This window comes from Arachis stenosperma, chromosome 1 (genome assembly GCF_014773155.1).
Source record: "Arachis stenosperma cultivar V10309 chromosome 1, arast.V10309.gnm1.PFL2, whole genome shotgun sequence".
Classification (NCBI taxonomy): domain Eukaryota; kingdom Viridiplantae; phylum Streptophyta; class Magnoliopsida; order Fabales; family Fabaceae; genus Arachis; species Arachis stenosperma.
Window position 1 is genome coordinate 8,633,524 of NC_080377.1, and position 16,848 is coordinate 8,650,371.

A 16,848-nucleotide genomic window follows, 5' to 3' on the forward strand; every position below is an offset into this window, starting at 1 on the left:
ATAATAAATTGTTGAAATTTTGTTTCGCGGCAGTTTAGAGCCGCTGCAAATCTCTAAATCAACCGCCGCAATTTTTCGTCTGTGTTGTAGTGTTAATTTGCAAAAAAAAATAACTGTGATTTTAGATATAAAATCATGATTATAGAACTATGTTCACAATTTTAAAATGTGACCGTAGATAAAATATTATAGTATTTATATTGTGTGTTTGTACATCTTATGAGTAGCGTTCTCTTCTTTAATCGTCTAAGTTATACTTGTGTATATTTGTAAGGTTTTTTTTTTTTTTCTAGAATTAATTCCCCTCCCCCTATTTCCTTAATTTAGTATCTGATCCATTCATTTTGAATGGTGAGCATTTATTTCGAAAAGGGAAAATATGAATGTGAGAATCATGTGACTCATGCTGGATTTATCAAAGCCAATGCATAAACATGTTTAAAATGTTTCAAGACGTGTCTTAATTTCATATGCTGAAGTATTGAACAATAAGAGAGAAAGTTACATGTCCTAGAAAATTTTGAGGTTACCATGAGAATAGCAAATAAAATGCAAATTTTCGCTTACGAGACGGTGGGGACAGCGCTTAATAATGGATATGTCACTGAAACTTCAATGACCCGATATCCATCTGTCTCTACACATGTACTACTCAATCGAAATTTTATAGTTTAATTATTTTGTCAATTATTATAATTTTATTAAATAATTTTTAATTAAATTTTTATATTTTTTTAATTAAATTTCTATACCATATTAAATTTATAATTAAGTTTTTATGGTAATAAAAACATTAAAATTAACTGAATATTTTATTAAATTATACAAAATATTTAGTCACATAGTAGATATATTCATTTTGTTTGATAAAATCTTCGGTTAATTCTAGCATTTTTATCACAATAGAAACTTAGTTACAAAATCTGATATATTATAAAGATCTAATTGAAAAAAATATATATAGAAATCTAATTAAAAATTTGGTAAAACAATAAGGATCGACAGAATAATTAAACCAAATTTTATTAGAGATATATAATTATTTATGTGTTTTTTTATGAGTTTAAATTTTTAAAAGAAGTAATTTATAACATAATATTAAAATTTTTATAATAAAAAAGTCTAAATTTCAAGTCTTATTAGACTTAAAAAAATTTTTAACACATAAAGACAAATAAAAACAATTATACAAAAAGTTTAAGCAAATTAAAAAAAACTCCTATTTAAATTGATATATTAAAAATATAATTATTTATGCGTATATATCTCTTCTTATCAGCTAAAGATTAAAAAAAAAAGTAATTTTATGATAAATTCTATATCTCTACATTGATAATACAAATGTTAAATTTGTCATTTTTAATTTAATCTAATCCAAATAAAAATCAATTAACACCTAACAACTTGGATTTGGATTAGATCGTATCCGAATCTAATTTTTAGAACCGCTCTAATCCAATACAAAATATATAATATTATGTAACACCCTAAACTCTAAGCTGTAAGTACCAAACCTTGTTGCATTGGAGATAGTTAGATAAACATCCGTTTGGATTAAGAATTTTTGTTCATCATTTTTAGGGTTTTACCTGTAGAATTAAAAAAATATATATTTTTTAATCCTCACATCCTGTTTTTTTATTTTTAAAATAAAATTATTAAAAATAAAAATAAAAAATAAAACACAAACTAAACACATCTATATATATGTATGGTGGATTGGTGGTCCAACTAACATTGGACACCATTGATTTGAAATTTTCTTGACAACAGCATATGGAGCAATTATTTTAATGACTTGAACCATACATTTGTATCCATATCCCCCGGCCCACACTCATTTAGGAAATAACTAGTTTCCTAATTATTATTTGAAAGAAAAATCTTTAAAAAAGATGGCGCACTTAGCTTATTTCAGTGATATGGAATTATATGATTTGTCATGGCATAGTTCTATATTTTTTAACTAAAAAGTTTAGAATTTAATATTTGTTATTTTTAAAAGAAATAATTTAAATATAAGACAAAAAAAGTTATATAAAATTTACACAAATTAAAAAAAATAACTCTTGTGTAAAAAATATTTATTAAAAATATAATTATTTGTCTACTTCTACATATTAATTTAAATATTTAAATAAGTAATTTTATAATATAATATCTGAATTTTTACGATAAAAAATTCTAAAATTTAATCTTTATTAACTTCAAAAAAAATAATTTTAATATAAAATAAATAAAAAATAATACTTATGTAAAACTAAATAAACTCAAAAAAAAGTTCTTGCCATGAAAAAAAATTTTCTTGACGATTATCTAAAAGAAAAAAGATGCAGAGAGTTAGAGACAGATATTTTACCATCGTTTTTAGAAAGAATTCTTATAACTTAAACATTTAGAATATATAAAATAATACTATATCTAAATTAATTGGGTCCATATATAAATAATGAATAATTTAAATATTTTGAACAAAATTATTAAAATTCACTTTTTGTTATAAGTCAATGTGGCCAAACCTACTGATTTTGTTATGAAATTATTTTTTTAAAGTTTAAGTTGATAGAACGAAACATATAAATAGTTATATCTCTATTACCTTCTTTTAAGTAAGAAATTTTTTTGAATTTATTTGATTTTTGCATAATTTTTTTTATTTGTCTTATGCTATTTTTCTCTTTTGGAAATAATAAGGATTAAATTATAAATTTTTCTGTCATAGAAATTTTAATACTATAAGAAATGAACTTCAATTAAACTAAGAAATAAACTAAAATTACTTAAGAAATAAAAAATTTGGTCAATACTTAACAGCAGCATCAAGTGAACCTTAATTAATATATAAATGAACCGAAATAAATTAAAAAATGAACCAAAATTATTTAATGATGATACCAGAAAAAATCAGAACCAATAAAGATGTTAGCAAAATGTTAGTGTTGTTGGTGATGACAATAACGAAGAAGAACCTACGTCCGCGAATTCGAAAGAAGAAGAAGAAGGAGGAGGGGAGGAGGAGGAGAATATGTGTGATTTAAAAAGCGGTTATAAAAATTTGGTTAAGTATTTTGTTTAGATGTAGAAATTTATTCTATAAAGTATTATATATTATTTGATTCAAGTGTATGTTTCTTCTTCTCGAATAAAGATTTAGGTTATTTGAGGCTTTATACATATATCAAACTGAACCAATTTAATTTAAGCTAAATGATTGAAGATGAACTTCAAATAAATACAGTATTTAATAATAACAAAAGGAGAGAAAAAAAGATTTTAGAAAAAGTATGAGGAGCCAATGGAATAATGTTTACAATGGAGGTTTATGGAGTATTAGAGATATAATTATTAGTATTACCTTTTTTCATCGGCTGAAACTTTTGAGATGAGTGGTATCATGATATGGTATTAGAGTACTAGATCTAAAAGGTCAAAAATTTGATTTTTAGTGAATCCAAAAATTAGTTTAAATTTTTAGAAAGATGTTTATTATCTCTAGTACTCGAATGTTTATTTTAAATAATATAAAAAATATTCATTTTATAATTTAATAGCCCATAGTACATATTATATAAATAGTCCATTGCAGCGGAATCCAATCAAAGCATACTCTACGTACGTTACTTTATATCCATTACATTTATGTGTTCACTATTTTTTTCCCTTAAAAAATACATATCGCGTTGTCTCTACCAACCTGTCCATCTTTTTTCTATAAATATACACATTCATCCAGTTAATATATAATAGACACATACACGGATACACCTTAGTAGTTTTGTTGTATGTCCATTTCACATAATCAAACATGCTTTATGGGGTTGTCTCCTAGGTTTCTTGCCTTTTTTGGTGTTTTTATTTCGTACAATTTTTCACTTGCCTTATTAATTATTGTTGTATTCAAAACCAAAAATGCAAAAAAACACGCACCTTCCTTAAGTCCCAAACTATACGTATAATAATGATTATATATTCACATGCAATCCTTTTCATTCAATTATTTTAATGTGAAATTGATAGTTGAAAGTTGTTAGATAATAATTAATGAATTATGCTATGTGTATACTAAAATCAGCCACCAGTATAAAATATATGCTGAAATATAAATACATATTAAAAATAAATTAAACCATATATATATTTATATACAAATATATTGGTAGCTAATTTTAGTATACAAATAATATTTTTGATAATTAATTTAATCAAATATATCAAATTATCTAACAGTTTTTAACTAATAATTTCACATAAAAACAACATATAATTCACATATAATTTTTTTAATGTAAAATTGATAATTGAGAACGTTATATCTTATATTGTACTCTTAAGATAAAAAAGTTTACATTTAAAAATTATAACTTTTTTTACCTTTTTTGAAATTTTTTTAATATACCAATGTCTACTTTTTGAATTTATTATAAAATATCACTTTTTTTAATTATTTATCAATTATTTTTTTGGCGTCTATAAATAGATTATAAGGTTTCCAACTCTTACTCATCTAAAAACAATCAACAACTCTTCTCTTCTCATCCAACAAAACTATAATAATTAAGCTATGGCTTACACTCTTACCCACTCCTTATCCCATGTCTTAGCCTCTTTGGCATCCTTAATTATTATGATTTCTACCTTTACAATTCTCAAATTCCTAAGCCCTTTCTTTAATAAGAATAAAAAATCACATAAAATACCCAAATTACCCCCAGGTCCCAAACCATGGCCTATAGTAGGTCTTCTTCCTGAAACGCTAACAAACAAACCGGTTTTCCGGTGGATTCACAAAGTCATGGAAGAAATGAACACCGAAATTGCATGTTTCCGCATAGGAAATGTCCATGTTATCCCTGTAACATGTCCTAAACTTGCTTGTGAATTCCTAAGAAAACATGATGCTGATTTTGCTACAAGGCCATTAAGCATGGCGACTGAAACCGCCACAAATGGTTACTTGACAACAGCACTTACACCCTTTGGAGAGCAATGGAGGAAAATGAAGAAAATAGTGGCCAATGATTTGTTGTCCCAACAAAAACATCAATGGCTTCAAGACAAAAGGGACCAAGAATCCAACAACCTTGTCTTTCAAGTCTACAATAAGTGCATAAACAACAACAACAATAACAATAATAACAATAATGTTAACAAGGACAATTGTTTTGGTCTTGTTAATGTTAGAAGTGTTGCAAGACACTATTGTTCCAATGTCGCAAAGAGGCTAATCTTCAACATAAGGCACTTTGGTGAGGGTGGCATTGATGGTGGGCCATCTTTTGAGGATGAGGAGCATCTTATTAGTGGCACTTTTAAATTGCTTAAGTACATTAATGCATTTTGTGTCACCGATTACATGCCATGCTTGAAGGGATTATATGATTTTGATGGGCATGAGAGTGAGATTAAGGAGGCTATGAGGATTATGAACAAGTATCATGATCCAATCATTGAAGAGAGAATCAAGCAATGGAATGATGGGTTGCGGAATGAACAAGAGGACTTTCTTGATGTTTTGATCAATTTGAAAGATTCCAATAATGCACCATTGTTGACACCCATGGAGATCAAGTCACAAATTATAGTATATTCTTTAATTTATGCTTCTACTAACTTCTCCTTTTATTACCTTTGCTTTTTTCTAATAATAGTTTTTCTCTTCTCTCTCTTAGTAAACACAACGAAATATTTTTCAAATTTAAATGATGATTAAATTATTTATTTCAAAACCCCAGTTAGTATTGATTATTATTATTATTATAAAATAATTGCGGTCAAAATAAGATAAAACGTCAATTCTCCACACAAAAAATGGAAGATTGTGACGGTATGGTTTAGTAGTAATGGTTTAAAACCGTCACAAAATGGATTAATAATATTTTAAAAATTAAAATTGCAACAGTTTTAAATTATTTTTTACATGAGTCTTTTTTTTAAAGAATTATGGCAGTTTAAAACTTGTACAATTTTCTACACGAGATTTAAGTTGAAGTTAATAAACTATTATAGTTTATATCATTTTTATTTACTATAATATTTTTTTATATTATAATTAATTAAACTTGATATATATATATATATATATATATAAACAATATTAAACTTGTAGGTAATTTCAAAATACTAACATGTGTCCTAACACTATATATATTTTAAGAGCACTATAAAAAATAGTTTACTAAATAAATTATTGAATTTTTTATATTTTTAATATATTAAATACATAAATTAAAAAATCTATATATTTTATAAAATTATTTTTTTATATTTTTTTATGCTAATGTATTTTTATGTATCCAACCTGTTGTAGGAATTGATGATGGCAGCCATTGATAATCCATCAAATGCAGTTGAATGGGCACTTACAGAAATGATAAACCAACCTGAATTGCTTCAAAAAGCAATTGAAGAATTGGACAGAGTTATTGGAAGAGACAGAATGGTAGAAGAATCAGATATCCCTAAACTAAACTATATAAAAGCTTGTGCAAGAGAAACTTTTCGCCTTCATCCAATTGTACCTTTCAATGTTCCTCATGTCTCAATAAAGAACACAATTATTGGCAATTACCTAATCCCAAAGGGTAGCCATATCCTACTAAGTAGACAAGGTCTTGGGAGAAACCCTAAGGTTTGGAAAGAACCACATAAGTTCAAACCTGAACGACACATCACGAGTGATGGTGATGATGTCGTTTTGGCTGAGCCCAATTTGAGGTTCATGTCGTTTAGTACCGGAAGACGTGGTTGCCCTGGAGTGATGCTTGGAACCACAATGACTGTGATGTTATTTGCAAGATTGCTTCATGGCTTCCATTGGAGTGCACCTCCCAATGTGTCAAGCATCAACCTTGCTGAGTGTAATGATAATTTGCTTCTTGCTAAGCCACTTGTTGCCATGGCTAAACCCAGATTAGCTCTTGAGTTGTACCAATTGATTTAGGGTGTGTTTGGCAAACCTGTTTGAAGAGAAAAAATACATTTAAGTTTATTGAAAGTTTTAATTTTTTGTTTGACTAACTTTTGATTTGGCAAACGCAGAAGTGATTTGGATGTCAAACCCAAGTTTGCCAGAAGCAACAATTTTTAATTTCTGCGTTTTACTAACGGGCTTTTAACCATTTACACTAAACATCTATTTTTCTTTACCAATTTTATCCTTCAGACATATTATTGTATTATTTATGAAATTCTTATTATTTCTCCTTATATGAACTCTTTTTTTTGTTATTTATTATTATATTTGACATTATACACTTTGATTTTGTTCACAATAAACTATTATTGTTTATTAGAATAACATATGCTTTTAGTTTTATGCTTTATCTAGACTAGATTTTTTTTTGGTATACATATGATTTTATTGTGGTTCGAAAATAGTAAAATTTTATTGAATTTAATATTTTTTTATTTTTTTGTTTCTTTTTTTTCTCTCTGCGTTTCTTTTTTTTTATATTATATTATTTATAAAAAAAGTTTTCTATGTTTTTATCCAACATTTCTATGTTAGTTATAACAATTTTATGCGTCTGGTTTAATAAATTACTAAATTTTTTAAAATTTGGATAAAAAACATATTTTGCTACGTTGTCAATTTCCTATGAAACTACGAGTTTTTAATTAAATTAACTAAATCCTTGTAGAAATTAAACCATGCTCAATTTGTTAGTCAATATTAAAAATTTACATTAATATGATAAAGTGTCAACAACTTCATCATTACATAGATATATAAGACTTCAAGTAGGGGTGTTCATGACTTCATGGATCGGATCATATCCGTAGATTTGTGATAAATATTCGCATTCGATCTGAAAATTGCATATACGATTCGATCCGTATATTGATCGGATCGAATAGGATCCGATTCACATTTTTTATAGATTGGATCGCAGATATCTGCTTTATATTCGCATATTCGATCTGTAGATCCGCACAATAATAATTAATATATATATATATGTTTGTTATATTTACTTATTTGCATATTTTAGTTAGTAATTATTATTTATATATTGTATTTTTTTATTTTTGTTATTTAAAAAAAGTTTGATTAAAAATATTTTAAGAATAAATAAGTTTAAAAGTATGAAAAAAATATTTTTATTGAATTTCTCACGTAGAAATATGATTAAAAAGAGAAATTTTAATTATGCGGATATATTCGATATTCGATCAGCATATTTGCGGATCGGATCGAATCGGATCTAATACTAAAAAACGCGGATATTATATCTGATACGATCCGATAGAAATTGTGCGGATCGAATCAAATTTTTAGTCATATCCGATCCGATCCAATTCGCGTACACCCCTAACTTCAAGTATAATTCCACACAAAAATTCATCATAAAAATTAAAAAAAGCAACTATTATTATTACAACAAAAAGCGCCAAATTCATTGAAATAGAATAACAATACAGAAGCTGCATATATATATATATATATATATATCAGTTTGATCATCACTTATCATATCATAGCTCTCAAGTCTTAACAAATTATTACACTGTGGCGCGAACAACACACAAACGTGCATGCACCTTTTTATTTTAATTTAAAATAAAAGATAGATAGGCCATTAATTTTTTAATTTGAAAACATATAAATTTTTGACCAATTAAAAATATAAAAATACTCTTAATTTTTTAAAATACGAGGTATTAAAATTTTTCGGTCCAAAATATATAAAGAAAAATCAGGTTCTTAAAAAAATTTAAATATCTCGTATTTTTTAAAACAAATAATATTTTTATATTTTTAATTTATCAAAAATTTATTTATAAAATTAAATAAGATAAGGTACAAAGAAAATGAGTTCACTCTCCTTATTTGCCGGCTGAAGCACGATGGCCAAGTACTTATTCGATTCCTTGCCATTTGTAGCCGACAGCACGAGGAGGTACTGGAAGCCGGCGACGACTTGGTTTTGGCCGTGGAGGACCCTCTCCAGCTTCAAATCGGTAGATCCTTTCTCTATTGCGAAAATCGCAACCTCCGTCACAGTGGGGCTGCTAAGATCCTTGATTACATTCCAGGCACCGATAATCTGAGTTGAAGGAGTAGCCATTTGATCAATGATCACTTTGTTTTATTGGCTTTTCAAGAATTTGTGCTTTTATGTTTTGTGGTTATTGCAATTTATAGAAGAAGGAGAAGGAAGAGAGCAAGCTAGGCTCTTAAAGTCAAGCATGAAGTTATAAACTATTTTCTTAAAACAATTGAATTTAAGATAGAGTTTATTTTAACGTACCGACACATTTTATTAAATATTTTATACAATTCTGTAATTATATTTATTGTTTTAGATGATTATTTATGTAAGTAATGTAAAAGATAATTATTTTTTTGAGTAAAGTATGTTTTTGTTTTTAATGTTTGGGGTAAGTTTTAAAATTATTCCTACCGTTTCAATCGTCCTATTTAAGTCCCTAACGTTTTAAAATTGAATCAATGTTGTCCTGTCGTTAGAGATCCGTTAACAAAATTGACCGTGAGAGTGAGACAAAATTGAGACGATTTTGAAACGTGGGGGACTTAAATAGGACAAAAACGTTGGGGACAAAAACGATACATAGAAATAAATTTTAATTTTATCCTTCAATAATATCAATTTTTTACTATACATAGTATTCAATTATTTTTTAATCAGGTCTAAGTAAATTATACTTAATCATAAATTAATTTTACTCTTAAAAATTTTTAGTTATCATGAAATGTTTGTAGAATGGCTAGTATCTAAACTTGCGAAAAAGAAAAAATAATATATATACAATAAAATATAAGAGAAAATTCCACTCTCCTCCCCTGCGAGATGCTAAAATGACACTCTCCTGTCCTCTATTTTGCGAGATGCTAAAATGACACTCTCCTGTCCTCTATTTTACAAATGTACATTTTTCTCCCTTCTAACTTTTAAGAAATGTCATCTTTAATCCATTTTAAATTTTTTTGTGTTAACTAATATTAACTTTATCCATTTTTTAAGAAAAAATAAATTATTTTTTAAAAAAATATCCATTAACAAAAATTTTATTTTTATTATTAAATTTTGCTTATCAAAATATTATTTAATAAATTATTTTTTATTGACTAAATTGTATTTTTACCAAAATATTTTTAAAAAAATTCATAATTAAATTATTTTTTTCTAAAATATCTACTATTCGATAATTTTTTAATTATTAAATTGTGATTTTACCAAAATTTTTGTTAAGAATTATTTTTATATTTTACTATTAATTTTTGGGATAAGTACTTTTTTCGTCCCCAAGATCTGGGGTCAAAATCAAAATCGTCCCTGATCTTTTTTTGTTATTAAAATCATCCTCAATGTTACAAAACGCTTTAAAATCGTCTTTTTCTCGAATTTTTAGACCAAAATACCCTCATCATCATCATTCTCCTCTTCATCTTCCTCACCACCACCACCACCACCACCACCACCACCACCACCACCACCACCACCACCACCACCACCACCACCACCACCACCCTCACCGTAACCGCCCCCACCCCTGACCCCCTCCTTCACCGCAACCGCCCCCACCCCTCACCCACTCCCTCACCGTAACCTACTCCCTCACCCCCCACCCCTCACCGCCTCCCCCTCACCCCACTCCCTCACCCCTCACCGCCTCACTGTAACCCCCCCCCCCACCTCTCACCCCACTCCCTCACAAAAAAAAAAAGTAATCACTTGCAATAGAAAAAACCCAGGCAGAAATCAAAGAATCCTCTTTGGCAAAAAAAAATCACAAAGAAAAAGTAATCACTTGCAACAGATCCTCATGGAAATTCAAAATCCAGGCAGAAGTTCTTTTCCTCAATTGAATCCAAACCAACAATCAAAATCGACTTAAAGCCACAGAAAAATTATTGAACAATAATCCAGAAAAAACACTGTTCATGGTCATCATCATCATCATCAACAAAAAATTCACGCAACATTCACTTTGAAGAAGAAGAAGAAGAAAAAGAAGAAGAAGAAGCGGTGGTGCGGCGATATGAAGAGGAAGAAGAAGATGGTCATGCAGTGCGGTGCGGCGGCGGGTTGGACGTGGAGCGGCGGCGGATTGGATGCAGGGGCGGCGGCGGTGAGGGGGCGGGGGCGATGGAGTGATGGAGTTAGGGGGTTACCGTGAGAGGGGTGAGGGAGTGGGAACTGATGATGATGATGATGATGATGATGAGATTTGGGGGTGGGGTTTGGGGGTGGGTGTAGGTGTAGGAGGAAGGGAAATTGGGTTGGGGGGGGGGGGGGGGGGGGGGGGAGGAGAGAGAGGCGAAGACATGCTAATGGGTGTGGGTGGGGGTGGGGTTTTTTTTTTAATTTTTATTAATAGTTAAGGGTAATTTGGTCCAAAAAAATAGAGAAGGACGGTTTTATAATGTTTTGTAACGTTGAGGATGATTTTAATAACAAAAAAAGGTCGGGGACGATTTTGATTTTGACCCCAGACCTTGGGGACGAAAAAAGTACTTATTCCTTAATTTTTTGATATCAATATATATTATTTTAACATTAAATAAAAAAATCTTACTACTATTAATATGTATAACAATTAATATATATTGATATTGAAAAATAATCTTACTAAAATTTTTTATTTAATGTTAAATAATATATATAGATATCGAAAAATTAATAGTAAAATATAAAAAAATTGTTAATAAAAATTTTGGTAAAATTATAATGTAATAATTAAAAAATATTGAAGGATATTTTAGAAAAAAATAATATAATTATTAATTTTTTTTAAAACATAATTTAATCAATAAAAGAATAATTTATTAAAGAGTATTTTGGTAAGCAAAATTTAATGATAAAAAATAAAATTTTTGCTAATGGATATTTTTTAAAAAAAATATTTTTTCTTAAAAATGGATAAAGTTAACATTAGTTAACACAAAAAGTTTAAAATGGATTAAAGAGGAGGTTTTTTAAAAGTTAGAAAGGAGGAGAGTGTACATTTATAAAATAGAGGGGAGGGGAGTGTCATTTTAGTATCTGGCAGGAGAGGAGAGTGAAATTTTCTCTAAAATATAAATTATACTTTTTGTCTCTAATGTATCAAAATTCTTTAAAATTATAAAAAAATAAATTTATTTAAAATAAAAGTAATGTAATTAAGTGTAATACTTAGATGTAATTAAAAAATAATTGAGTACTATGTACAATAAAAATTGGTATTACTGAAAGATAAAATTAAATAAAAATTTATTTTTATGTATCGTTTTTGTCCTATTTAAGTCCCTAACGTTTCAAAATCGTTTCAATTTTGTCCTGTCGTCAATTCTGTTAATGGATCCCTAATGACAAGATAACATTGAATCAATTTTGAGATGTTAGAGACTTAAATAGGACGATTGAAACATTAGGAAAAACTTGGGACTTACTCTAAATGTTGGGGACAAAAATAATATTTTACTCTTAATATATAATATTACATAATTAAATGTACATGTAAAATTATTTTATATTGATATCAACTATAGTATATTAAAATTAAATTCTTTAAAATGATTTTATTTGTTTATTTATTTTATTATTTTAGTGTGGAATACTGGAATTGAAGGTCATTTTTTATTGATGATAGAGTATGAGATGGAATTTTAATTTTTGGTCAAGATTTTTATCTCTATTTTATTCGGATTCCCGGTAACACACTACATCTCGCCATTCGCCAATTCATTCAACACCATTAATCGGATTATATCTATACCAATATATAAAGTCAAAATCAGAATTTGGTGTCCAATTTTCATAGACACTATTTACCCTCAAATAATTCATTTTACAAATTAAATTTATGGACAAAATAGTAATAATACATTTTTGTTTTTAAATTAAAAAAAGTCATTAACCCACGCTAGAGTTAAATAACTACTGCAATCGTGAAGAAATTAAATAACTGCTCCACTTACGAACATCCTTCACTGTTCTCGATCTTTTTTCTGCGTCTTGCTATTTTTTTGGTTCTGACATGCATTTATTAAGAAGGAGAATTCAACGAATCAATAATTATGTGCAAATCATGGCGAGATGATTTGATAAGGGAGTTGATATAATTTCTGTGCCAACTCCATTGCCAAACACAGGTATCTATATTCTACCTTTTGAAAAATACAAGAATAGAAACATACGATAATGAAACTGGTCCAAATAATAGATGTCATGATAATATAAGTAATTGGTATTTTATATTCTTGGTTTATTTTATGTTTGAGTACTAATTTTTAATTTTTAAAAGAAAATTCAAAGACAATTACTCTTTATCTTATTTCATTTTTAAATCTAAAGTTCGTATTTTATCTTATTTTTTTATAACCATAGATCGAGCACTACAGCTCGATAATATCGTCCTTCTCCTTCTTTCAATACCCTCAATTGTATAGGCTGCATCGTCTTTCATTACCTTTATTGACTGCAGACGCATAACTTCCACTTACATTTTTCCTTCTCTTCAATTTACTTATTTAATTTATATTTTTAATCTTTTCTATCCTTTTAATTCATTCTCAATCTTTTAGGTAAAAAATAGTTCTGTCTTTTCTCTTATCAATTTGATGTAAAAAATCATTTTATTTTATTTTATCAATTTGATGTAGAAAGAAAATATTTTTTTATCTGATATGTATTCTTATTTTTGTTTACATGTCTTTACCTATAAATGATGGAATGAAGAAGTTTCATAAATATTTTGTTAATTTATTATTTTTAGATTGCTTTGTAATAATATTTTTTAATTTTTTAAATTATTGATTATGTAGAGTATTATATTTGAAATTTGAGTACATAAATAATTTTTCTAAAATAAAATAAAATAATTAATTTTGTCTACCATCATTTATCTTACGTATTGGCTAAGTTATTTAATTGGCATGTATAAAGGGTGTAAGAAAGTTCGCACCTATCAAAACTTTGTTAAAAAGCATTAATATGTTAATTTTCTAAATTATCTAAACTATTAATTATGTAAAGTATTGAATTTGACATTAAATTATAAAAAATACTAAAATTGACATTTATTAATTTTTAAATTATTGTAAAAATATTAATTAATTTAATATTATTCGTTTGTCATATGAAAAAAATTTATACCTACCAATGGTAAAGTGAAAAATCTCTACGTATATTTTGTTAATTTTTTTATTTTTAATATGTTTTATATTTAAAAATATTATTTTTTATTAATTATTAAATTGACATATAACACAATAAATATAGGAAGATAAGAACTTTGTTAATTAATTTATAACAATATATAATGGGAATACAAAGGGTTTGCTGTCCAATATTTTTCTATTTTACCCTTATTTTTATAATCTAAAACTACATACTCAATCACGTTCTGTAAATTTTGCATTAAGCCACAACAGAATTTAAAAAATTTTAAAAATTAAAAAATTGCTTACTCTCAATAGTAAGATTATAAAAAATGGCTCCACTTACAATATAGTTTAAACAAGGTAATTTTTTTAATTAAATATAAAAAAATAATTTTTCTCTTTAAATTATTATTATCATACTATTTTAATATATTCTTAATACTTATACAATATATAATAATAATTAGTGTCTAAATTTAAATTCTAATATTACTCTTAAAGAGAGGTTTATTATTAAAAAAATTCTTTTGTCAATTACGTTAAATTAATATATAAAAAACTAGCGGCTCAACAGGCACTAACGTGCCTGTTCAGCCGCTTTTCTATTGCTTAGAAATTAATTTTAATTTTTTTTGTTAATATATTATTCATTTTTTAAATTTATTTGATAAGTATTCTTTTATTTTAATATTAACATGATGTTATTTATATTGTATTTTGTTAAAATTAAAATTACATTAAAAAACTTTTAAAATGTTAAATTATAAAAGTACACAATAAAAAATAATAAAAAATTGTCATAATTTAAAGTTCTAGATAATATATGAGGTGAAATATTTGATGGAGTAGATTTTTATTCTCAATTATGCTTAAATATACAAAGAGTATTTTCAGAATGATAATACTTCTATTGTATTTCTTTTAAAAGCTTTCAATATCGTCTATTAACTTATAATATTTTTAATTTAATTTTTTTAGTCGATTTTGTATTGAGTTAAAAAAATATTTTTATATTTTTAATTTTAAAATTATAAATTTAATATCAATCATTAAAAATAAGTTATAAAAAATAAAATATTTTAAATTATTTAATATATGTAAAAAATATAAAATAATTAAACTTAAATTGAAAAAAGTAAACAAAATATATATATTATTTATTATTATGTATAATAAAATTAAGATAAAAATTTACAAACATTGATTACAAATTAGTTATTCATATATTAAATTTATTTATTTTCTCAATCTTATTTAATTTAAAATAAATTTAAAATTTAATATTCAAAACACTCTTTATCTTTATGCATAAATTTAATAGATAAAAAAATTATTTCTTTAATCTTATATTCAACATCTTTAATTATTTTTAATTTTATTATTGTTTTAAAATTATTAATTTTTATTTAGATTATATCTATTTTTTCTAATTATTCTTTTTTCATGTATAATAACTATTATTGTCTCGTCACTATTAACCTTATTTTATTCCCTTTCCTTATTTTCTCTTTTATTAATCCCAACCGCAATCAATTACCACCATACCATTATAGTAGCTCTCATTTTTGTTCATCGCCTTAAGCCATAACTATCCACTGTGTTAACTTTTGAGTTGTTAAAAATTTGTTAAAAGAATTATTTTTTTGTTTGATTTAGATATTTAAATGTATAACTATTATATAGATATTTATTTTTCATACTTGCTTGTTAAATCATACTTTATCATTTTAAGAAAAAATTTAAGATATTAAGCATTCAAAAATTTTGTATAAAATAATTAAATAAAAAATAAAAAAATCTATAAGTTATTTAATTTTTTAATATATAGAATAATTAAATTTAAATTAATTTAAGTATAATACTTAAATCATTAATTTGTTATTATGTTTAACAATGAAGATAAAAATTTATAAATATTTATAAATTTATTTATTTATCAATTTTATTTAATCTAAAGTAGATATAAAAATTTATATTTAAATCACTCTTTTCTTTCGTATATAATTTTAATGGCTAAAAATTTTTTATTTCTAATAATTTTATATTCAATATTTTAAATTATCTTTAGTTTTATTATTCTTTTAAAATTTTTTATTTTTATTTTTATTATTCTTTTTTACCATTATCTATCTACATATTTATTATTGGCTCATCCCCACTCTTATATTAACTTGTTCTTTCTTCCTCTCGTTCTACCTTCTCTACAATAGCAATTAGTTATCACCATATATTAATTCATAATTATTACAATCAAAAGTGAATACTACTTAAAAAATAAAGTAAAAAAAAAAAAGGGATCTTGTAACACTTGTGTGCATCATTTACACTCCTATAAATACAATGAAAGAGTAAACTTTACTTTTTCTACTATGAGTATTTCTTTATTATTTAATACACACAAAGTCGTATATTTTTATTTGTGATAAAAGTTAAAAATTAAAGTTAAATAATATTAGTACTTTTTTGTTTAACAAAATTAATTAAAGCACAAAAATAAGGATAAAAACTAAAAAAATAAATAGTTCTAGAAAAGGATAATGTCAAATTTTATGCCATTATGTATGAGAACAATGATTTATTTTATTATATTTATTTTTATACCAAATAACAAAAAAAATTAAATTTTATGTTCGTTTTTTGTTATTTATTTTACTTATCTATAGTTTTTTAATTTAAACTTTATGCTTATTAAGTCATGTTTTCTCCTAACAAAAAAAAGTTATGAAATCATTTTTATA

At 25.6% G+C, this 16,848-nt stretch overlaps 1 protein-coding gene across 1 annotated transcript; it reads left to right on the top strand.

Annotated features, from left to right (window-relative positions):
* The first annotated feature begins 4,519 nt into the window (after positions 1–4,519).
* On the top strand, positions 4,520–6,960 carry LOC130944237 (isoleucine N-monooxygenase 1-like). The gene is made up of 2 exons (XM_057872461.1): positions 4,520–5,581; positions 6,308–6,960. The coding sequence occupies exons 1-2, from the start codon at positions 4,562–4,564 to the stop codon at positions 6,938–6,940; spliced, it is 1,653 nt and encodes a 550-aa protein (XP_057728444.1). The 5' UTR covers positions 4,520–4,561; the 3' UTR covers positions 6,941–6,960.
* Positions 6,961–16,848: the final 9,888 nt, after the last annotated feature.